At 42.1% G+C, this 23,509-nt stretch overlaps 2 protein-coding genes across 2 annotated transcripts; both read right to left on the reverse strand.

Moving 5' to 3' along the window:
* Positions 1-246: 246 nt before the first annotated feature.
* On the reverse strand, positions 247-3,837 carry drd1b (dopamine receptor D1b). The gene has a single exon (XM_086225996.1). It carries the CDS (start codon positions 1,971-1,973, stop codon positions 582-584), a length of 1,392 nt encoding a protein of 463 aa, XP_086082122.1. The 5' UTR covers positions 1,974-3,837; the 3' UTR covers positions 247-581.
* A 16,932-nt stretch (positions 3,838-20,769) lies between these two features.
* Positions 20,770-22,805, reverse strand: msx2b (muscle segment homeobox 2b). The gene is made up of 2 exons (XM_086226195.1): positions 22,372-22,805; positions 20,770-22,083 (listed from the first exon to the last, which is right to left on the reverse strand). Exons 1-2 carry the CDS (start codon positions 22,754-22,756, stop codon positions 21,629-21,631), a joined length of 840 nt encoding a protein of 279 aa, XP_086082321.1. The 5' UTR covers positions 22,757-22,805; the 3' UTR covers positions 20,770-21,628.
* Positions 22,806-23,509: the final 704 nt, after the last annotated feature.

A 23,509-nucleotide genomic window follows, 5' to 3' on the forward strand; every position in this document is an offset into this window, starting at 1 on the left:
TTTCTCTACCAAAACCAATTTACCCACATTGCTCTCTCTTCCATGAAACACGTACAAAGCACCTACCTATACAAGACATTTTGCTAATATTACTACATCTTCCTCCACTGTATATACTGTGTTTAAGTCCATCCAAGATAGTGTCAGTACTGTACAGGATACCCATGCAGATGTATACATCTTTTTATATATATATATATATATATATATATATATATATATATATATATATATATATATACTGTATATATAAAAAAAATGTATACATGTGCACATAGTGCTCTGCTTTAATATTCACATGATCAACATTTATCATCAAATGTGTCAATTTCATTAATAAATGCTGACAGTATTTTGCAGATAGTTAGATCCAGGATAAAGTGCATTTACTTTTATAACATTCTGAAGGTTTTTCCATGTAGATTTTTGTTGACAGTCTTAAAGTCCTGAATATAGCACACTCACTATGTTGCTGTCAGGCATGTTCGTAGAGATCTCCTGTATCTCTTTATGCTGTCCTCCTGTGTAAGCTTTTCCTTCCATGCATGCCTTGGCGTATTCTGATCCCTCTTTGCTCCCTCTCAGCCTGACGCAACTTTATGCTGTCCGTTCTGTGTTATGGGATTGATCTTTTCCAGTGTGACCTCCGTATCGCTGTCTACATTCCCAGAGATGGCTGGGCAGAGTTTCTCCAGGGTATTGTTTACCATTCCTACCTCAATCTCCCCAACACTTCCATCCCTCTTCTGTAGCTCCTCCTCCTGACAGAGGATGCTGTGGGGAATCACGCAGCCGGTTGAGTGGTTGCCCTCTTTTGGAATGTGACTCTTGGGCTGATACTGACAGTTGGGGTTTGAATTAGGGGCGCCCATGTTGTTGTTAATACTGACTATCTCAATGGTGTTGCTTCCCGGGCAGAGCCGGTGGCAGCCCAGCAGGATGGAGAAGGCCTTGCGGAAGTCTGCGTTGAAGGCATAGATGATGGGGTTGAGGGAGGAGTTTGCCCAGCCGAACCACACAAACACATCAAAGGTGGTGGGGCTGATGCAGAGGAAGTCGTTAGCTACGTCCGGCAGGTTTGGTTCACAGAATGGAACCATGCAGTTAAGGATGAAGAAGGGCAACCAGCAGCACACAAACACTCCCATGATGACAGAGAGCGTCTTTAAGACTTTGGTTTCTCGTTTGAATGACATTTTGAATGAGCTCTCACTCTCAATGTTGGAACTGTTCCCCATGCTGCTATGACGGTTTTTGGCACTCTCAGCTGCTCGCTCTAGGGCAGATATTCTCCTTATCTGTTTTTGGGCAATGCGGTAGATACGGGTGTAGGTGACGATCATGATAGCCACGGGGATGTAGAAGCTGATCAGGGAGGAGGAGATGGCGTAGGTCCTATTAAGGCTGGAGTCGCAGTTGTCAGGGGGCAGATTGCCGGGGTATGTTCCATTCAGCTCTGCATAGCTGGTGGTCTGAGCTTTGTGCCAGTTAAGCTGAACAGGAATGAAGGAGATGAGGACTGACAGGGTCCACGCCACGCTGATCATCAGACATGCTACTTTAGGAGTCATCTTGCGTTCATAGCGGAACGGGCTGGAGATGGCCCAGTAACGGTCAACACTAATCACACACAGGTTCAAGATGGAGGCAGTAGAGCACATGATGTCAAACGCCACCCAGACGTTACAGAAGGCGCCAAATGGCCAAAACCCCACAATCTCTGTAGCTGCCTTCCACGGCATGACCAGGATGGCAACCAGGAGGTCAGAGATGGCCAGAGAGATGACAAAGAAGTTGGTGACCTTCGACCTCAGGTGTCGGAACTTGGTGACAGCAGCACACACAAGCGTGTTGCCTAGCAGCGTAGTGAAGATGAGGAGGGAGAGGAAGCATCCTGTCAGCACACGCTTGGACGAGTCTCTCTCGGGTAGCAGCTGCTTGCCATCTTGAACCGTTGAGAAATTCCGATCCATTGTTTATGTTACACTGCTAATAATGTGAGAGAGGGGGTGGGTGAGGGGAGGGGGTGTCAGCAGTCACCCCATCACATCCCCAGCTTGCTGCAGCTGTGCCTCTCTGGCGAAGGGTTTTAAATGGACGGTGTAGCTGGTGGGGAGGTCAACTGTCTCGGCACCAGCTCTCCCATGGACTGGGTCATCCATAGGCTCCTGGTCACAACCACCATCCTTGCATCTATGTCAGAAGGATCTCTTGAGACATTCCCATAAAAATGCCCTCATAAGTGCAAGCAGACATTCTAGATTGAAGAGGATGAATATTTCCAGTTGCAGTTATTTTCTTCCAAGCAGATATAAAATAGTAGAAAGCAGCAGTGGATATTATATGAAAATAAAAGTCATTCTTCTTCTCGCTTCAGCCGTCAAGCCCTCAGCCAAAGTTTCACACCATATAGTTGGAGAGCTGTTGAGTAAACAGAGGCTCGGCCAATCATTAGCCTTATATACCCCCTCATCAATAACTGCGATTGATGGTTTGCGCGCTGCGTTTATCTGATTGTTTAATGGTACTCGAGGCGTTTCCGTGGGATTATATCGGTGCCTCTATTGACGCTGATCCACCTCGACTTCTAGTTTTATTTTCTTTGAACGCAGCTCCCTCGGTCGCCAACCAACATTTCCATTTGAATGGTTAGTTAAAAAAAGAAAAGAAAAGCAAAAAGTCTCAGCGGTCCATTTTCATAGCGGGAGCAGGCATGTTAAATCACACTCAGGATGTCCTTCTTTATAATGTCTCTGTCGTCCTGCAGCCAGCTCATATTTTCCCCCCTCTTCTTTTGGTTGAGTTTGCGTGCAAATATGAATACGGCAAAATGACAGATCAGTTAAAAAAAAAAAAAAAAAAACATTCAAAAGGTGTTTTTTTTTTTTCCTAAATTTTCTTTCCTGGATTGATCCACTCCTTTGAAACAGGGCAGTTTATTTATTTATTTATTTTTATAAATATATTTTCTTGTTTCACCCTGCGTACGCTTCCCTCTCACAAACCGCAGCAACAATAACAACAACAAAAAAAAAATTAATCCACAAGCAGCTCTGCTAATTGAATTGGTAAATTAAAGTAAGATGTCCCCCAAAAATCCGCATCACTTCGCCATACATCCAACTTGTATCTTGGTACCAAGTGAGGGAGAAGGAGCTCACCCTCTCTGCGCTCTCCTCCATGGGATGTCAGTCACGCTCCCCTGTGTTGCGGCGCTCCTCGGGTGTTTTATTGGTCCTTGTGCTTTAATTTCTCTTTTTAAGGGGGTCATCCTTTCTTGTGCAACATTCAGATACCCTGTGATGTGTCTGCGGTTTGACCTACCGGAGGTGAGTGATGGGAATAAAACTCTCTCTGAGACGTTTTCACGCGCGCTCCTCTCTCTCCGCTCAGCTGCTGCCTGCTGCTGTGCGCCACGGTCTCTGCCACAACTGCTCCATCTATCCAGGGAGGCTTCACCGTGCAAATTCACACATTACAGGACACTATGCGAGATAGTTTTACCAGATGTGATGTAATAATTAAAAAAAAAAAAAACAGTACGTGCGTGTCGTTAAATTGAAGCCAATCGAGTGTTTTTCTAGTTTTGCGTTAATATTTGGCTTTGAAATTTACCAACAGGCTGCATGAAACTCATGTCACAGCAACCTTTAGCTGCTTCCCCTTATGTGACACTTGACCGGAACTGACAAAAACTTTTAATACTATGATCCCTTTGAAGGTATAATAAGAGAGAAGAGAAGCTTAAAATTAAGGTGCCACGCTGTCCTGAGATGAACTTGTAGCCAGCAGGCATGCACACAGAGGCACAATGAGGCCATCTACTGGATGCAAGATTGCGGGAGATAGGAGATTTGAGACTGAGAGAGAGAGAGAGAGAGAGAGAGAGAGGGAGAGAGAGAGAGAGCGAGAGAGAGAGAGAGAGAGAGAGAGAGAGAGAGAGATCTGCAGCACTGTTGCATTAACGTCACCTCAATAAACATGACTGAACAACTCCGAATTTGAGTCTCAGGAGTCTGCTGCAGCAGGGCGACCCATGAATTAAGGGAGACACTGACTGTTGTGTGTGTGTGTGTGTGTGTGAGAGAGAGAGAGAGAGACAGACAGAGAGAGAGAGAGAGAGAGTGAACGAGAGACAGACAGACAGAGGAGGGGATGTGAATTACAGAGGCTAATGCTATCATGCTGCTGGCTGCATGGCAGGCTTGACCAGTTTGAATATTAACTATTTAGTCAAACAAAATCTACTATGGCTCTGTCGCTGAGTTTGTCTTATTATGCATGTGAGTCTGACTTTGTGCTTCTATGATGTGTGTGTGTGTGTGTGTGTGTGTAAAATGTGTGTTTACATTGTGTTTGTGGTGTGTGTGTGTGTGTGTGTGTGTGTGTGTGTGTGTGTGTGTGTGTGTGTGTGAGTAATGCATGTAGACAAGCCAAGTGTAAGAGGCCTGGCAGACACAACGCCCACATTTCCCTGTAGCACAGAGCCAGGGTATGCGTGCAGCTGACGAAGTTCAAACCAAGACCACGTTATACACAAACACACACGCTCACTCACTCACACACGCACACACGACCAGCCATGCAGGGTAATTTATGTCTGCTCCAAAAAGCAAACAAAATAGAATAGAGTAGAATAGAATAGAGCTCCAGATATGTCTTTTTGGAATGACTTTTTGATTTTCCCCCCACCACATATGTGCTGAGTTCAATTCTATTTTTTCCTTTTTTCCTCTTTGGATATCCCTTTGTAGATGCATTTGAAGCAAGAGTCCTCAGACGCGTTTGCCGGTTAATTGAAATTAAAGCAATGAGTCTGTATGCAAATCTACCAGTATCACAAAAGTTTCCTTGATGAGGAAGTGTGGCAGCAAGTTAATCCACTTGCTCTGTCCTGCCACTCTGTTGACCCCCATTTATTCCTGCAGGCAGTGAATTGAAGGAACTGAAATTCTTCAGAAGTCTCCCTGTGCCTGCAGCGCACGTTGATCTCCGGTGGGGGGGGCGCTGGCACTCCTTAAAATTTGAAAGTATCCAGGCTGAAGTTAGTGTAATTAAAAAAAAAAAATATTGGAAATGGTAAGAATTTCAAAATCTCGAGGGGATGGTTCAAAGATGAAAATTTAGCACTCGAGACTGTACATTTCTGTTCGTGCCATCATGTGTGATAGCAGCTACCAGAATTAATGTGTGGAGGTGAATTGCATCACTTTGTGCCCCACAAGTGAACGTATATGAAGATTCCCTGAAGAGAGTCCCTTCATTTAAAACAAGTCTGATTTGATATATTTAAGAGACATTCATGGAATACCCAATGTTAGGGGGCGGTCTTCATTTGAAATTCAAATCTGATCAGCTACTTTGATAGGTGTTTAAATTTGCTTCTTTTATTTACTAGAGGTACCGTTACCTTTTTATTGGCAGCAGCTGAGTTACCTTCTTTAATAAAAAAAAAGCTTGAGGGCAGGGACATGCAGAAGTTGTGTGTGTACTGCCTTGCTGCAGTCGGTGAAGGAAACTCCTTCACACTTGGTTGATGTTGTTACAAAGTGATTTGTTCCTGGGTTGTTTCTGTATGCAGGACATTTTGAGGGAGCGTAATTTCTGGTAAAACGTACCCTTATCAAAATGTGAGCGACGTGGGTTTATTGGCTGCAGTTCACGCTGCTGTTCAAGCAACTTCCCAAGCAATTCCTCAGACGTGGGCCCGCAGAGATCACCACTGTATTGATGGACTACAGCACGAAGGCTGGCATGTGTAACTATACTGGACTAAAAACAACCATTCAGCCTCTTTTTAGCAGTCGACGTGTCAATAGAGTGGAAAAACATAGGTGTGTTTTTTTCGTCAGAGCAGAGCTGGAAGTCAAATTTACATTCTGATATTAAACCAGTGGTTGAAAGTGATAAGATTTGTATGAATGTGATCGCTGCAAATGTGTCACCAGATTTAATTCTCTGAGTCATGCTTTTCAGCTGGAGCTCAGGTTGGACTGATTCGCTATCTGTCTCTCTCTCTCTCTGTCACTCTCTCTCTCTCTTTCTCTTCGTCTCTCTCTCTTCGTCCAAATCCTCTTTGTCAGTGTGACATCCATCAGTTCCAAGGTTGTTGTTGTTGTTGGCCTCTAATGGTCAGACACAGAGCCAGCGTGTAAGAAACGCTGTATGCTAATCCCACCGCTGAGATTCTTATGGTATCTTCTTCTTCTCTTCTCCTCTACCAGAGGAATTCTAAATGAGTCATAAACTCAACTCATGCTTTGCTTAAATCACCAGCACTGAAGACCGGGGTAAAAAGTGTCTCTGTTAGGTCAAAGGTCACCCTCAGAAATGTGATGTTAAATATGAAGTTAAATTGTTTGCTGTGTTCCTATCATTGAAGAGAACAACTTATCTAAACACAAACTTAAACTTATACCAAGTTTTCACATTCAAACTTAATTATTTACATTTTGGAAGGTGGAGAGTCCCTACAATGAGACTTTGAAAACAATTTTACAGTCCCCACAGGAAGTATACCTGGTACAAGCTCACAGATGCACACACACACACACACACACGCGCACACACACACACACAAACAAGTGAGTCATCGTGGTCTTAGCTCCTTTTCTTCTTTGCCGTTTGTTCTGCATGCGAGGATAAAAGGCTCAGTGCAGTTTATGATATTTGGACCATCTGTTCCATTTAATAAAGTAGGTTTATAAAAACAAGTGGTGGCACCACTCATGCAAAAGATTAATCTCTAAACAAAGTTCACACACACTATGGGTGCTGGAATGGGTCACAGAGGACACAGATTTATTTATTAAAAGTGCTGCGTGTGTGTGTGTGTGTGTGTGTGTGTGTGTGTGTGTGTCCGTACATGCGTGTGCGTACACGTGTGAAGATGTTGTGCTTAAACTTCCAATAGAAGTTCTTTAAAATCAACATTGTCCATGCATCATAAAGATCTAATTCGTCCCAGGGTGGCCAAACAGCTGCTGTGTTTATTATGACCCCCGCAGCACAAAGGGGTTTTCTCTCTGTTCTACATACATCTGTCAATCTTATTCTTGTTCTTGTGAAATCTGAAGAAACACCTCAAAGTAAGTTCTTCAAATTTGGACGAAAGATCCAAGACTTAAGGATGATCTAGAAGATTTTGGTAGTCAAAGGTCAAGGACATTGCGACTAGTGGTTTATGGGTTTACTGCAATCCTGTCATGCAGTTCTAGTCTTTGTCAGACAAACAAAAAATATTACATCTCCTTTTCAGCACATTGCAGTCCAAGGGATCCAGCACATATTGTTGTGCAGCTACTTCAGACCATGTGTTCACAAAGAGTAAATGATGATGAAGTATCTTAACATCCAGTTATTTGGAAAAAATCCTTTTTGACAAGCTCAATATCTTTCTTCGTACTGAAGAATTTGTAGTCTGAGAACTGCATCTGTACAAACTAGAATATATTCTAGTGGCCTATTACCCGTGGCGGTATGGGAGAAGCAGCCAAGTGGTACAATCAGCAGGGAGAAATTGAAGGAGAAAAGTAAACAGAGGGCAGTAATTGAATCCAAAATATTTTTCACACCTTGACTCTGGTCCAGATGAGCTGCTGAGGGTTCACACACCAAACCAAAACACATCCCTGCGATCCAGTTGAGAGATTTGACTCTACATGAGTGGGAAGACAATACAGGAAGACAGTCCAGGAATCTGGACCGCTGCATACTTTTAGTTTTTATTTTCTTCTCTCTTTTTTTAACATGCATGTGCGCATACACATTTTTTTTTACCAGGCTACGTCCAAGAAAGCCAGCATGCAGGTATAGGAGCTGTTTATCTCACCGCCAGGACTAAGCTACTCCTGCACAGTTCTTTTGGGACCAGACTTGGACCAATTAAAATAAATATATATGAATATAAAGTAAGAATATATGGATAAATATGTGTTTGTTTGTTTGTAGTATTCTGCACCAGAGTGCAGTGAGTGTGTTCACACCAGACCAAATGAATCTCACCAAGGGGCTCAAATGCACTTGGTTTTATTCAAACTGACTAAAGGCTGCAGGTGTGAAAGAAAAAAAGTGCTACATTTGATATACAGTACAGTGAAAATAACTAAGATAGTTATCCTACATATGTACCAAAACTCAACAGAAGTGGCTTTTGATTTTAGAAGCTGGAAAACAAGGAAAAGGAGAGAGTAAAGAGGCTTTTAATTAAATTAGCTTTGGAAGTAACTCATGTTCCAAATACATATTCATACAAGAGGTTGCACCTTTGACCTCCTTTTAACATAAATTGAACTTAAAAATTCTACTGCAAATGATACAGCCAGATAGATTTGATCAAGCCTCTTACACATGAAAGAAAAGATATAAATACGCGCACATCCACCACTCCATTCAACAACCGCCCCATCAGTTTATCAGCCACTGGAAACTGACAATAATTTAGCAAGCTTGTCATTTTTATGTATTCATCCGTCACAGTCAGGATAGCGTTGTTTTTTATTTGCTATAAATTGTCTCCAGGGAAGCGTGTGACCCTTGCTGGGTTCTGAAGATCAAAACATCACTCAGAGAGTCATCCACTCCAGTGAAAACCAGGCTTTCATCAATGCTGCTGTCACTCTCCTTCTAAAAATCAAATACAAGCCATCACAGTATGTCCTGGAGTATTGTCTTTAATAAAGCTGAAGAGAAACTGTCAACACTGTATGTGCAGCATGATTAATACTGACAAATGATTGGAGAACAGTTCAACGACTGGAGATGACGATGGCGATGGTAGATGCTAAGAGGGGCCCCTGACTTGCTGGCCTACTTTCATCAACTCCAATAATCATTGTTATCATTTGAGAGTACAGTTACTTAAGACGCGAATAGAGAATTATGCTTACGCATCATAACATAATGAACACGTGCAGGTATGAGGTGCAGATAGTAATTTGATGCAACAACAGACAATAAAAAGTAGAGGCAAGCATGGCAACTGCAACATTGTGAGAGAAAAACGACTGAAGGCCATTTATAATGAGGTTCAGTTTATGCTGTATAGTTATTGTAGTTTATTATAGTAATAATTTAATATAGAATAATAGTAATATTATATTTACATTCACATCAGAAAATATTCTCCTATGTGCATTATTATCTTCTTTGAGAAGTTTATGTTTTCATTGCAGTTTGTTCATCTGGCAGCGTAACTGCGATGCTGTGGCGTGCTGTCATATGGATCAAGGAGGAACCCATTACAATTTCAGACAGATAACTCATAGCGCCATCTGGTGGCGTAAGGAAATGGCATTTTGTTTGTTTGTTTGTTTGTTTTTCCACTTTGGCATATTCCTCCAAGTGAATCAAACAGATCCTTATTGGCACAGAACAGGAAACTGTCATGACTTAACTTAACATTGTCAGATTTTTTTTCCAAAATTCACAAATTTGATGAAAATCTTAGCCTGAGGACATCTACAAGCTGGATTAAAGTCCAAGCATGGTGCTTTTTTTGTAGTTACAGGAAGTATTAGAGTACCAAACATCTTGAACATCAAGGTTTCACTTGTTATCTTTGCTTGATGTACAGCAACATTATGTACAGTCAGTTTGTATTCTTTGGTGCCACCTAGTGGACAAAGGAAGTGACATTTGCGCATCACTGCACACATGAATTAGCTACTTATTAAAACGATTATAATCAGACAATGGGCAACTTGACATTTTACATTTATTACACCATACACAGTATATCAAAGCTATGTGCAATTCTTATGATCATATCCTTTGTATTTTTAATATCCTATTATCTCGACGAACATTGTTTACCAACCATACAGCGAATCGCACTTTAGCAATTCACTCTGCACTTTATACTGTCATATGCTCGCTTTGATCTACCTCGTAGTTTCTCACTGCTCTTCACTGTAGCACATTTACCATCCTGGTCTCCATATGAGTGGAGTAATGTATCCCTGTTGCAAGTCTTTTTTTTCTTTCTCTTCTTCCTCCCCCCTTTTTTCTCCTTTCCCTTTTTCTCTTTCTTTTTGTAGTATACGTTTGCCTCTTCCTTTTTACCTTTTACACCAACCTGCCAAGGGACGACGGCTGTAAAATAGCCTTTGGCTAGAAGCTGGCATGTTTACATGTGAAATGTTCATTAATATGCACTGTCCCTTTTAAATAAAATAAAAAATAGCAATGAAATAAAATAGAAATGATCCTTTCACTCATCAGCGATCAGAGCCGAACAGCCAGATAACGCAGATTCCTCACTTGATCACAGAAATTGCTTCCTCTCAAGTCAGCTGTCTTGGGTGAACTCACTTGGAGATTTTACCTCCACCGATTTCACGCACCACCTCCTTCTCCTTCAAACAACTTTCATCAAGTTGGAGTTATCAAGCTCACAGCTGAGATGAGATGGAGGGAACAAATAATGCAGCCAGGAATCCAAACAGTTGGCTTTTTTTTTTTTTGCAGATGAAAATCAGAAAAAGAAACACAAAAAAAGAATCCTAGCAAACATCCGCCTCGATGTCATTCTGTTTCAAGTAGAGAAAGAAAATAAAAGTCGTGTCCACAAACAACTTTGTAGTGAGGAGAAGCAGGTGACAACCAAAGCTCTGTCATACTAGTTATTATTAGTTTGTTTGTGTTTGTGTCTGCCAGCAGAATTTTACACAAAATACCAAATAATCATAAAACTTGGTGGAAAGTTGAAGCCTGGGCTAAGGAAGCATGCATGATGGAGCAGGTCTGACTTTCTGCTATCATCATGTGCACTGCCGTAAGCACGATGGAGAGCCACGTCACTAGATAAAATAAAATGCCCTCAGTTTGAATTGATAAAAGCACAATTTGTTCCATTTTTTTAACCCACTGTACAGAGTTCACATTAGCAATGACATGAGACAAACCAAAAAAACCCAAAACAAAGTTTCTAGACATACTGGAGCAGCATAACATGAGACAATTAAATCAGGATGACAAGCAAGATGTCTGCATCTTTACAGTATGTCATTGTTGCCATGGTGCTGATGACGTATTCTGAAAGTTTGTAAAAGAAGATCATGCGCTGCAAGCTGTGGTGTCAACAGTGACCGCTCACTATATACAGCAGCTCTGGCTCTGAAAGAAAATTTCTCCTTTTGCTGTTTCACTGACAGTCCTGATATTGAGGTTTAAAGCCTGGAACCAAGCTAAATAGTCAGCGGATGAATTAAGTCATTCAAATAATAGATCTGGCACGAGCAGAATACATCTTCATAAAGATTAAAGGAACAACTTAAACAGCATCAACCACCGCTAAGGATATTTCCAAACCAACTTCTAATGTCAAAAATATTCAACATTTTTCATCATAAAAGAAAATCCGATTTCTGCAGCCAGAATTCTCTCAAACGATTGCAGGAACTCAGTAAGAACAAGAGCAGGTAAACATTTCCATGGCAACAGCACGCTTCACTTATCAGAGGTGTTCCTGTGTTGCTTTGGGATTGTGAGTTATGTAGCATCTTAACTCTTTCATCTCTTTTGATGTGGTTGGACGGTGACGCAGGGCAGTGCTGCAGCTTTTTCAGCACCATGAGAGAGAGAGAGAGAGAGAGAGAGAGAGAGAGAGAGAGAGAGAGAGAGAGAATCTATGAAATCCATGTGACATAGAGGAAGTGACTCTTCACGTCACCATCACATGTCACAGTCATTTGACTAATTAAATTTATGGTGGGTGGGGGGGGCTTGTCAACTGAGTTAAGAACAGAAAAAGAACAGCTTCGTTTGTTTTATCTTTCATGAAAAGAGGTGAAGAATGGATTAAAATCTCATGAACGAGGCAGGAAATGATGTAACCACAAGCCCCATGCGTTTTGAACAGCTCTGGAATCTAGTCCCAGCTCAGAGTTACACATTTCATTACTCAAGAACATGTCCACCAAGTTTGTCCATGTTCACAAAATGCTGAAATGAAATTGGCTCAGTGGCTGCTTGAAATGATGGGAGATCAGTAAACATCTTAAAACTATTAGTTTTAGAAAATTGTTTGCACTAATGTGTAACGATGAAGGGAATGAAAAGTGGCTCGATATAAATAAAAATTCTATTCATGTTTCCAGCCGGAAGAGATTAAAATTTCCTCACTGTCGCCCCCCCCTTTTCTTTGTTGCAGAATCTGGCTGCTGACTGCCAATGATGCTGCGTATCTCTAGACGCCACTGCACCTCAGCAGTGGGAGGCTAATTAATCTCTTATTACTAGGTCCAGCACATGTTCCCTTTTCACGTGGGCCTTGTGTGTCTGCAGAGTTCTGCCTCTCTGTGAGTAGCTAGACAGTCCAAGAGAGGCGCCAGTGCTCCATTCAACACGTGTATCCATCTCTCTCGGAAGCTGGTGTCTTCCTCATTTAATATGGAATCTATTTTATTATGTATAATTCATATACAGTGCTTTCAGAGAGGTGTAATTAGCAACACGGCATGTTAATTAATCATCTCAGTCATTTGGACTATATAAAGTTATTATAGGTTGGTACTTTCCTCGGTAGAACAAGCGAGTATACGTTGAAAAACGACTCTTTTTTGAGCTAAAACTGTCATTCACCATTTTCTTATTTTGTGCCTTGCAGTGGATTCAGTCACCTCCACCTTTTCTGTAGTTACTACTGGAGACAAGCAGAGGCAGGTATAGATATACAGATTGGCACTGCCCAGCACACCGAATGTGCGGCTCTAACACAGCTCAGAAAAACTTCAGGTGAGTGTTTGGATTCTGGTGGGTTTCATAATTTAAAGAAGCTCCTGCAAAATGCCGCCAGCTTCACAGGCTCCCGTGTTGATAAATGTAAGTTTAAGTTTGGCTCAAATGACCACCTGGTTTAAGGTTGGACTGACAACATGTTGATGGTCAAAGGTCACTGACACCTCAGATGAATACAATATCTCAGGAACACCTTGTGGAAATCGCTTTAAATGGAGTACAAACATTGGGGAAAAAAGGTCAGAGGTCAAAGTCTTAACGGAGGCACTGAGCTGCTAGAGGTCGACTACCCTCTTAGCTAACTCTGATACATTTCAAATGAAATTTGAATGAATGTTGATCGAGTTGGGCTGTCTCTTATAAAGTAACATTAGCATTTACAACATGGAAGACTGAAATTTGTGAGGAGAGATTTCCAGTAGTCTCATCCAGAAGTACCCCACCTGTAATACTACTGTGCCTGAAATCATCCCTCCTTTCACTAGCCCTTCTAACACCTATACCCACTATTCCTCCAATCTCTGATGTGGTGGGACTGCAATTTCCCAGTGGTGGAAATAAATAACATTTGAGAGGATACAAAGCGGGCAAGAGCGAACAGTAATGCAGCCGTTAGATTTGGCGTCAGGGTCATATTCAAGCGCGCATCCATCATGAATTGTGGACCCTTTCACGTAAATGGCGGAGGGACCGAAGCACTTCTGCAGCTAATAGGATAAATGACGTGTCTGTCTGGCTCAGGTGCACCAATATGCATGATGATAGTCTATTGTTTTATCAAGCACCTAAATAAAACATAGCCGTTATTCATTATAATGGCTGCAGCTGCCCATTATACAGTTTGTTTGGTTTGGCTGTGACATTATTATTATCATTATTATGGATTGCAAATCAATTTTTTCGCAGACAATGAACTAAAGACAGACTGACAAGTGGGTATGCGGACACTCAGTGACCTCATTACTGCCATTCATATCCAGGGTAATCATGGCTCCCCCTCCATCTATTCACCGATAGTATACCTCACCTTCTCTCCTCTTTCACATGAATCCACTTCCTGATGAGAAAGTCACCCAGTTTCCCCCATAAACAAGACTAATAGCATTTCTGTCTGATAAGCAGTCGCTGATCTCAAGCGTGTAATTGCTACACAGAGTGAAACAAACGCTCCAACAATAGCTGTTCTTGGTTTTAATCTTTCTGAACACAGCTTGATTTAAATACGAAGGAAATATTTAAAGGGCACATATTGAATAAAGGCTGCATGGTGGTGCAGTGGTTAGCACTGTCACCTCACAGCAAGAAGGTTCCAGGTTCGAGTCCGGGCTCCAGCTCAGGATCTTTCTGTGTGGAGTCTCCATGTTCTCCCTGTTCCTGTGTGGGTTCTCTCTGGTACTCCAGCTTCCTCCACAGTCCAAAGACATCAAGAGGGGACGAGGCTGATTGATGCTCTAAATTGACCGTAGGTATGAATGTGAGTGTGAATGGTTGTTCGTCTCTGTATGTTGGCCCTGTGATGGACTGGTGACCTGTCCAGGGTGAACCCCGCCTCTCGCCCGTTGACGCTGGGATAGGCTCCAGCCCCCCCGCGACCCTTAATGTAGGAATAAGCGGAAGACAATGGATGGATGGATGGATATTGAATAAAAGAAATAAGTTAGCATATCATGCTGTATTCCAAAGGGTTTATTCTCTGTGTGGACAAGTGTTAGATAGAATGAAAGCAGACCTCTAACGAGTAAATAAAAATAAATAATCAATGATCAATAATCAAGTTTGCATAATTTCAGTGAACAATCATTTATCATCTTGACAGAAAAAACTTCAGTAAAAACACCTCCTCCTTCCTTGCTTGTGCTCTCTATCGACCCACGATAATGAGTGCACACTGTTGAAGATCTTGACTTGCAGAAAATTTGGTGTCACACAACCACAACGCTGGCATCGACCACTTCATACAGTACATCCACAAAAAGAACGCGACGATGACGAGGATGAATGTAAGCAGCACTCTCAAAGATAACTTCCGAAGTCCTCACAGTGGAGAAGCTTTGATAAGCTGCAGATGTAAAGCAAAGCAAGAATATGAGGATCAGACAGCTCCAAAACTTTTGGAGCGTTACAGCAACTAAGAATCAATGATTTCTGGTTGACGACACAATAATCGCCAACACCACTTTAGTATAAGTGCGAAACGGTTCCGTAAAATCCCAAACATCTTTTAAGACTTGAGCTCGTCATTAAATTGAAATCAAACGTCTGAAAATGTCACTCTGACAAAGTCACACCATGAATGAACGCATGGTGGGTGGTGATTCACACTCAGGTACAGGTGCTTTAAAAAGGTATGACACCAGAAGTGGCAAGACCAAGACAGGGAAGGAAAGATGAGAGAAATCTCCTTTGCACAACTTAATATGGATCTATTTTTTAGCGGTCAGTCATGAACGTCTTTCAGGAGGAAAATTTGCACTTTTTCTGTTTCCTCTCTAAAACCAGTTTCCTACAAACTCTCACTACATTTGGATGATATAGACGAGAGCCAGCTGGGTCCCAGTTCATCTGCATGATTATCAAAAATGCTTTTTTAAAAGATTCCTTTAGCTATTTAGACAAATAGTGTGACCATTTCATGTGGAATTGGGCTTTCACACTCAAAAACATACACACGCGTACACATATATCTCTAGTGGTCCATCACAAGACATAAGGTCATGACATTTTCATGTCAGGACACGATGAAAATAGAAAGAGGGCCATGAGCTGGACAGACCGAGGCGCAATGAGTCAGTGGGCTGATAACACAGACAGACTGAATCAGTGGGCTGAAAGCAGAAGGTAGTTAGTGTGTGTGTGTGTGTGTGTGTGTGTGTGTGTGTGTGTGTGTGTGTGTGTGTGTGTGTGTGTGTGTGCTGAATTCTTTAAAGAGGAAAGGAAGCCATAGAGATTATATTTACAGGTTTTACCGGGTTAGCTGCAGGTTGCAAACACCCGTCTTATTGCGGATCCCATTGAGCAGGTCCAGAAACAAGTTTGCCTGGAAGGTGCAAGAAATGAAATCCCAGAGCTCGATGTGGGCCGGAACTCACTGCTTCAGAGTATCAGCACTTCTACAATTTACTTTGGGCGCATCTACCGTGACAATTTCTTTCATATGAGCACTTTTGATAAGCTAACAGCACTTTATAAAACCAGGGACATGATGTAGGAGAAAGTGATTGCTGCTCCCCGATTTGTATTATGTAATAGTTTTGGTCGATTATTCAATAATATATAATAACCTATTTTAGAATTAAATAGTATTAAAAAATACGATCAATATTGACGTGATCGTTTTATATTCTTTGTATGCTGTGGACCTTTATAGCAAGACGGAGTGTGGTCATGACTTGTAGAACCAAAGAGGATAAATGGTTTCCTTTTTTTAGGTTGTCAGATAATAATCCATCCCTAACAACGATGAACATGTTGGACGTTTTGTTCCTGAACAAATGATGATATTTCTAGACCATACTGCGCATACTAACCTATGGACAGCAGGACATTGACAAATGTCCTCTTTTGGAAGCATATTGAACGCGACTCTATACTGCCCACTTGTGGTCATAGTCTACACAGCAAATAATTACATTTCTGTTCATGAACATGATATCTATCTGTTTCGTGTATGTACTGAAGAAATTCAGACTGGATTAATTTGATGTTCTGATAATGTAGCACTGGCTCTTTTTTTCTACTTCAACCACTGATTTTTGGGCTTTATTATAAGTGGTTAATGTTTTGTAAACCTAACCAAGCTGCTTAAGAGTGACTAAGCAGTTATGTTGCTTAAACTTAACCACAGAGTTACAGAAAACTGATGGGAAAAAAAAGATAATGAAGTCAACATGTAGAAGTATGAGTCAGACATTGGAGCTAAATGCTTCGTGATTGTGAGTCAATGCCTGACTTTTTTACTTTTTATATTTCCACCTTTCTATTTTCTCCCATCACAACAGGTCTGCAAACTGGTCTTGAACCCCAGTTGTGTAGTAACTCATCCCACTAAGAAAGAGAGCAAACATTTCTGCACTCTTACACACGTTCGGGTTTACTGTCTAACCGCGTGTGCTATGATGCCTGAATGAGGAGGAGCAGTAGGGATTGTGAAAGACAAATATATATAAATATGTATATATATACATATATATATGTATATATATACATATATATATATATATATATATATATATGTATACATATATATATATATTGCTGAATTTTTATTTCCCTTTAAAAATATATTCCGTGTACTGCTCTTTCAAGGGATCTCATCTAACAGGTGACTGATGAGCCACTGCATTGGCCAACAGCCTCGCAGGAGCTGCCACATAACTAGAGAGGAGATCAGGACTGTGCCGTGGGTCCGGGAGGTTTGGCAGCGATGCTTTTCCACAAGGAAAGACTGTCCTCTTGTGGTAAAGTAGTAGGCCAACTACTGTGAAACCTCATAGAAGGGGAAAGAGTGGTAAACTACTACTACTGCTTCTACTACTACTAGAACAACGATGGATGCGAGGATAGGTGTATGTTTAAGCTGCAGCATCATTGGGAACCTACACGTGCTGAATTAATCTAAAACTAAGTAACTGGCGATGACTTACAGGCACATTAGAACATCTGTGCAGGAAATGAGCAGGCATTTAACTCAGTTTATATGGCAGGCAATGTTTTATGTGTTTATTGTCATTCAGTTCCACAAAAGCACTAAAAGTAATGCATCCTCAACAATTATTGTCACTAAAGCCTGATGTGACTCACTAAAGTCATTACGTTTCTTCAGAAATTATAATTACCACAGAAAACTGAGCTCAACTATGTCAAAAGAATGCTTCCATTATTTTGTACATGAAAAGCTATTTCTTTAAAGATTATGTGCATTAAGTAATTGAAATATTTACTTGAAGTACATTTTGCATTGCATGGTAAACCTCTTTTCAGTGTATTTTATTTATGCCTATATGTAAATAGGAATATTTTTATCTTAGAATCATTGCATTTTCCATCCATCCATCCTGCTTATCCTGTTAAGGGTCGGGGGGGGGGGGGGGGGAGCTGGAGCCTATCCCAGCAGCCTTCAGGTGAGAGGCAGGGTTCACCCTGGACAGGTCACCAGTCCATCTCAGGACCAACACATAGAGACAGACAACCATTCACACTCACAGTCACACCTACGGTCAATTTAGAGTATCAATCAGCCTCTTGATGTCTTTGGACTGTGGGAGGAAGCTGGAGTACCAGAGAGAACCCACACAGGAACAGGGAGAACATGGAGACTCCACACTGAAAGATCCTGTGCTGGAGCTGGGGCTCGAACTCTGAGCCTTCTTGCTGTGAGGCGGCAGTGCTGACCACTGTACCACTATACTTCCCCATTGCATTATCATATACTGAAAATCACTGGCCTCAATATCATGTGACCAAGGGACCCCAAAATCAATACTGGATGTTGGAACTAGAAAAGAAATGTTGGAAGTGCCACATTTTATTAAATTAAAAACAGACTCTGTGCTGTTAGTCTGCAAAGTATGTGATGCAGTTTGATTTGGAACGATGGCACATGACGGCACAGAGCTGTGTCCTGCACCGTCGAGCCAAAACCACTGCAAACACTCTGTGTTTGCTTTCAAGTTCTGCTTGTGATGAGCATGTTTTATATTCACCTTTAAACCAAAAGTTTAAACTATTTTAAACATCTCAGCAGATCAGAGCTCCTTGTGTTTCATAAATAAACTCAAATATGTTATATTATTTAAGGCTATTATAAATAAACTCCAATGTTTTATTAGCTTGATGCTTCACTGAGCAACACAGAGAGAATATCCTCCATCCATTCTTCATTTTCTATACGTTTATCTGTTAAGGGTCACGGGGGGGCTGGAGCCTATCCCAGCAGGCATTGGGCGAGAGGCAGGGTTCACCCCGGACGGGTCGTCAGTCCATCGCAGGGACATCAGGAGCAACTGGCGCTAAGTAAGAATATGTTCCCATGATGCTAAAATACAAAGTGCCACTAGAGGAGGTAGGAGACAAGCACATGACTTCCAGGGAAGAACCTGGTCACATGGAGAGTTGTGTTGAAGGAACACAGCCACCAGCATCTTTGACACAGCCACCAGCATCAAAGATGAAAACAATACCTCAGTGTCAGTGACGTCTCTACAAGCTTTAGAGCCGGATATTAAAAATAGAAATGGTTTGTGTTAAAGTAAAAGTGTAAATAGATGTAGCGATTATTATTATAAGTACACATCTGTTTTTAGTATTTTGAAGTATGTGTTCTTCCATCAGCGATTAGGATAAATTGGATGTGTATACAAAGAGAATCAGTTTTGAAACAGACATTGAGTTCCCAGTCCACTTCTGCTAATGATCTCCAGCAGGACGAGGACATGGCTGTGTTGTTGATGTGGTCACTTGCAGGGAGTTGGGTGGATACTAAGGCAGGATGCTTGATATGCAAGTGATTCTGTGCTGCAGATGTTGACAGATGTTGAACATCTTTGCCTCGGCTGTATTTCATTTACGCCGCCAGTGATATACGTACTCGGGAGCTGAGTCAGCGCCCAGTCAAATAAGCTGCACTGTGTCTTTGTCTTCGAAAGTGGCAGCTATGCCTTTAAATAGCTCTCCATTCTCTCCTGTGTTATTTCTGCAACTGTGGCACCCACAAGCTGAACAAGCAGTGGCGCAGCATGAAGCATTAGTTGATCAAGCAAGTAAATATGAGTTGCGCCTTGTTGGAAAGACTCCTCTTGTCACAGAAAGGGAAAATATCTTTACAAATAAGCTACCCTAGCAGATCAGTTTTATACCTTATTCCAATTGGGCTCCGCCCCTAGACCAAACAGAATTGACTGGATTCTTTCAGCGAGCCCTCCAGTAAGTAGCACAAATGTGATGTTTCATGAGAGACAATCTGCACTTCATTACGCTGCTCCCTCGCCTGTCAGGTCTCTCTCTCTCTCTCTCTCTCTCTCTCTCTCTGTCGCTCCCTCGCTCGCTCTCCCTGCTTGGCCTCTGCGTCTTGATCTGATTAAAGGGGAACCTCATAAATACGCTGCTGCCTATAAACTGTTTCCTCATTACATCAAAGTCACACGGAAGTTGTAAGCTGCTTTCATAATTGCAACAAAGCGCAGGCACCTTTGGGCTGTCCCACACCCCTCTGACTCAGCCTGCAGGCCCTAGTAGAGACTTCAGCACTGCTCATTAATAGGAGGTTTAACAAGGTAGGAAAAACATGACACTGGTGAGCATGAGAGCAGTAATAAATGCATAAACTTCCTCTAACAAGCTCCTGTTTTAAAATGTCAGCAAGGAAATATTAAATATATGAACGCCAGCACCATTCTGACAATCATTACTGTTAGCACTTTTTTTTTTTAGTTTTTTTAAAAAAGTATTTTAATCAGGCTGCAAATGCTTGTTAAATAGGTGCCGCTCAGCTGCCGAAATGTTGAAATGCAAAGATCTTTACGGTTAAAGGTAAAATAAATAGTTTGAGGCTGTTTTTCACTGTCAACCAAGACAGATAAATGATTTGAGTTCCCACGCTACTGTGCACAAGTTAGACTGAAATGACTCATAAATCATAAATCCAGATGCCACAGGGGAACACTGTATGAAACTAAGAATCGCTAAATAAAAGTGGATCTTCCTGCTTTAGAAAAATAAAATAAGACTTTGACTAGTGTGGTTACAGCGCAGTCAGGACGGGAGCATCTATGAAGCTGGATAATTTATGGGTATAGTTTGTCAAACATTGCCTAGTACTGACCACTGGCTGATGGGAAACACAGATACGGAAGTATAGCGTACGCGTGCTAGTGCACACACACAATCTCTCTCACACACGCACGCACGCACGCACGCACACAAACGTAGAACAGCTGTATCTGGAAAGGGCGAACAATAATTTAAAAAGTCATAACAGCTGGTTTCACTGGTAAATTACACAAACTGAACTACACACGTTTAAGTATTGTGTTTTTATTTTTATTTATTCTTTTTACACATAAACTGAAATGTCATTTAAAAGAAGCATTCTGAAAAGCTTGACTTGTTTTTTTATTGTTTTTTTCATATAATCTATAAGCTGCATAGCATAATATAGGCCCTTTCAAAGGGACGTTCAAGAGAACAAATAGAACTTTGGTAAAAACTCCTATCATAAATACACAACATGAGCTATTCGTTCATCGTATGTCAGAGAGAATAAATATGTTGCGTGTCTTCAGTTGTGTTAAAAAGGAAATAAGTGGTGTGATCAAAATGTTTTCTTGCTACGACAGATGGAGCAAACTCTAAAATGACACATAAAGCTTTGATTGTGATCACTAATTTGAGGCTTTTTGACTTGAAGACACAACAAACCTGAAGTTGAGAGTTTTTCAAGGCATACACTTATCAAAAGAATTGCTGTTAAAGTGATATGTTTTATTCGGCCTGAGTTACTGAGACACTCCACACGTCTGTAAAGTTTCTTTATATTAAGGCCCTTTTACACGTGAGGCACTGGAGGCTATCTGATGAAGAGGAAGGCTTAAGTGAGGGTTAAACTTTAGTCTGGGGTTTTGTGTCCAGCTCAAGTCTCTGCCCATGCAGCTCGATCGTGGCATGAGAACATCAACAGCTGGACAGTGACGCCCTGCCTCACATAGACACGTCATGTAAACGGAGTCCAAGCGGGAGAAAGTTGTTTTTTAATCCTCACCCTGGGGAGAAATGATCTCCTTGTGCAGTAGATATAGATTTAAGATTTTTTTTTTTTTTAAAGTCAGTCAAACATCCTGTCTGTCCATTCTGGGAAACCCATTTCACCAGAGCCAGTGTTATTTCCATTCTTTTTTTATGACAGATGGTACATGCTGTAACCCAGAGGCGCAGCATACAGTCCTAAAGGGGAGATGGGCATGAGGGGTCTGTTGTGCTGGTGATAGGCAGAGTACGACTGTCCATACAGAGACATGGTGCCCAGTGACAGCGGTAACGTAAAGCCAGGGTGTAACGCTCCGGCGGCGGCGGCTGCCACTGCTGCAGTCTTAGCATCAGCTGCCATCTTTAGCTTCTCCAGCTCGGCCTCCTGGAGCCTCTTGGCTTTTGCCCTACGATTCTGGAACCAGATCTTGACCTGGGTCTCTGTCAGGGTGAGGGAGGAGGAGAACTCGGCCCGCTCAGCGATGGACAGGTACTGCTTCTGCCTGAACTTCCGCTCCAGGGCCAAGAGTTGGGACGTGGTGAAGGGAGTGCGGGGTTTCCGGTTGGTTTTGTGTTTCCTCAACTGACAGGCAGGATTGACATGACCTGGGAGAAGAAACAGAGTGATGATATGTCATGAAAATAATCCATACTGTTTACCCAACCATAATCCCTGGGTGACACTTGGGGCTCATTTTGCAGTTCACACTTTCCGAGTTTTTTTATCCAGCTCCTCAATCAAGAGACTTGACTCCAGCAGCTTGTTTAGTCTCCTCGTCTGGTAGGAGCTTTCATAACTGCCATGCACTTGTTCAAAATTCGCTTGAATATCGTAATCTACATGGTTGCAAATGTTGTCTAGAACAGCGTCAGTAGTGTGTGGGATCAACTCACGGGGCTGAGGGGGGAAGGCGCTGCTGCTGACCCAGGGTGCGCAGTCTTCTGACTCTGACGTCTCCGATTTTACCGGCGACGAGGGCGAAGCCGTAAAGTTCTTTCGGCTCTCCATGGGAGGACTGCACGCCTCTCGGCACAGATACACAGAGTTTAATCCCGTGGGTGAAACCACCACCGATGCACCCTCCACTTTACAGCGAGCGGACTCCGTTTTCCTCCCGGACATGATCGCCTCCACGCTGAATGGGTGATGCCGGTGCGTCACCGGAGCTCTCTTCTCCTCTCCCGTTCCTGAGTTCGCACGATTACTGTCCTCCTCGGATGACCTGCACCCTAAGTCCTTAAAAGTCTCATGAGAAGCCATTTCTCCTCCGGATCTCATCAGCAGGCAGGTAAACTCCAAGTTGACGGACAGAGAGCGGCCAGGTGAGTTTGGCTCCAGCGAGCGCGGAGTATCGCTGCTGTCAAGTTGCGTGTAGGCGTGTGTGCACGCATCACGTCGGCACGACTCCATTTGAACCAATCACTGCGGCCCGAGATGTTTACGATGCTGCCTCCAGGGTCAACCGTAACAGACGCTGTTTGTTTTGGTGTAAGGGGTATAATGTAACACACCCAACACAATTATCAGTATTTAAGAGGACCTGGTAGCGACACTCGACCAAACTACTGCGGTGTAGTGCAGGTCGTTTCATTATTTTTTTGACGTGTGTGTGTGTGTGTGTGTGTGTGTGTGAGAGAGAGAGAGAGAGAGAGGGCGAGAGAACAAATGAGCAAAAAGTCCTCAGTGTGACAAAATATCAATGTCACTTATTTCAGTTAATAAGAAATATGTAGTTGTATGGTAATGTCTGAAGTTCTAAAAATAGCTTTGAGCCACAAAAAAAGACAAAAACAAACGAACTGATGGACGTCAAGGTCTTTCAAGGACAGTGGCATCATTTCGATAAAATAGATATCAAGAATTTCTTTCATTATTTTTCAATGCACCTTCTGTAGAATTGTTAGCTGCTCCTCAGTTCAACCACATCATGGTTCACCATTTGATTAGCTCTGACTCTAACCTCATGAGACTACATGAGTAAACACGGGGCCCATGTGGATAATTATGGAGAATTACTCCCAGGATGAAACA

Source organism: Aulostomus chinensis, chromosome 15 (genome assembly GCF_037954235.1).
Source record: "Aulostomus chinensis isolate RoL2024-O1b breed Wild chromosome 15, RoL_Achi_v1.0, whole genome shotgun sequence".
NCBI lineage: Eukaryota > Metazoa > Chordata > Actinopteri > Syngnathiformes > Aulostomidae > Aulostomus > Aulostomus chinensis.

Coding starts and splice junctions, on each gene's coding strand:
- drd1b (XM_086225996.1), bottom strand. CDS start 1,973: ATGGATCGGAATTTCTCAACGGTTCAAGATGGCAAGCAGCTGCTACCC.
- msx2b (XM_086226195.1), bottom strand. CDS start 22,756: ATGAGATCCGGAGGAGAAATGGCTTCTCATGAGACTTTTAAGGACTTA. Junction 22,084..22,371: donor CGCCTTCCCCCCTCAGCCCC/GTGAGTTGATCC, acceptor TTCTTCTCCCAG/GTCATGTCAATCCTGCCTGT.